Raw genomic sequence first — 1,166 nt, 5'->3', positions numbered from 1 at the left:
TACAATTTTTCAGAACCCCGCGGATGGCTGGTTCAAATTGCTCACWCAAGAGGAGGGTGAATACTACAATGTGCCATGCGCCGATGCCACACAGGATCTACTTAAACTCAAAAGTCAAATGCAGGTAAATTTCAGAAAAACTCCAATAAGTCAATTTAGAAATAATATTTGAATCCACAATGCACACATGTGTAGAATTTACTTACGACTCTCTTCTCGCATTTCAATCACAGAAATCATCACAAAAGAAACCACTGGTGATGCGTAGCGATACAAATGCACAGACACAATCTAAAAAGGATATGATACGTGCTACCGAATTCAATTTCATAAAAGTGCTGGGCAAAGGTTCATTCGGCAAGGTGAGTATGTGTCAATGTCTGTTGAGTTATTGAAAAGAATAAATTGTAATATTATTGACAGTCTGATTTGGACACCTTTTGAACGATGTTCATGTGTGCTACTTATTTAAATGTTCTATGACTTTATTTTTCTGTGCAAAATTCATTTAAGTTTCGCTTTCATAAAGCTTTTTCCCTTGTACTTCAATCTTCTATTCAATCACAACAGGTCATGTTGGCCGAGCGCAAGGGCACCGAAGATCTCTTYGCCATTAAAATACTCAAAAAGGACGTCATCATACAGGACGATGATGTCGAGTGTACAATGATTGAGAAACGTGTTTTGGCCTTGGGTGAAAAGCCGCCGTTCCTAGTACAGCTGCACTCATGCTTCCAAACATTGGATCGCCTCTTCTTTGTCATGGAGTACGTTAATGGAGGCGATTTGATGTTTCAAATACAACAGTTCGGCAAGTTCAAGGAGCCGGTAGCTGTGTAAGTATGAAGCAAAAGCTCAATAACAAAGAAAAATACACAAAAAAAAAGAAGTAAAAGTAAGAGAGCAAAGGGCAAATATCCGTATGTATTGACTGACCTCTGGGAAAAGTGACTTTTGTGCCGCTGATTGACTTCGGTGAAGTGGCCAATCTCTTCAGTGGATTATTTGCACTGGTTTCTTTGCACAATGCCACTTTAAATTTTCTTCAATTTGCTACTTTATTTTCTATACAAATACTTTTTCACATTTGGTTTTCTATTTTTCTTTTGCCAATCCATTAGCTTTTACGCAGCCGAAATAGCCGCCGGCCTCTTCTTTCTACACAG

General features: G+C 38.6%; 1 protein-coding gene across 1 annotated transcript in view; it reads left to right on the top strand.

Annotated features, from left to right (window-relative positions):
* Positions 1-7: 7 nt before the first annotated feature.
* LOC108977272 (protein kinase C, brain isozyme-like) overlaps positions 8-1,166 on the top strand; it is a gene marked incomplete at its 5' end in the record, with an annotated part of 8,443 nt that continues 7,284 nt past the window's right edge. Inside the window, 4 exons of the mRNA XM_018946885.1 lie at positions 8-124; positions 234-362; positions 571-836; positions 1,122-1,155. Of these exons, the coding sequence (XP_018802430.1) occupies positions 8-124; positions 234-362; positions 571-836; positions 1,122-1,155 (546 nt within the window). The remainder of the gene's footprint in view (positions 125-233; positions 363-570; positions 837-1,121; positions 1,156-1,166) is intronic.

The sequence above is a fragment of the Bactrocera latifrons genome, unplaced genomic scaffold, assembly GCF_001853355.1.
Source record: "Bactrocera latifrons isolate USDA-ARS-PBARC rearing strain unplaced genomic scaffold, ASM185335v1 scaffold_1162, whole genome shotgun sequence".
Classification (NCBI taxonomy): Eukaryota; Metazoa; Arthropoda; class Insecta; order Diptera; family Tephritidae; genus Bactrocera; species Bactrocera latifrons.
This window is presented reverse-complemented; position numbering and strand designations above follow the sequence as displayed.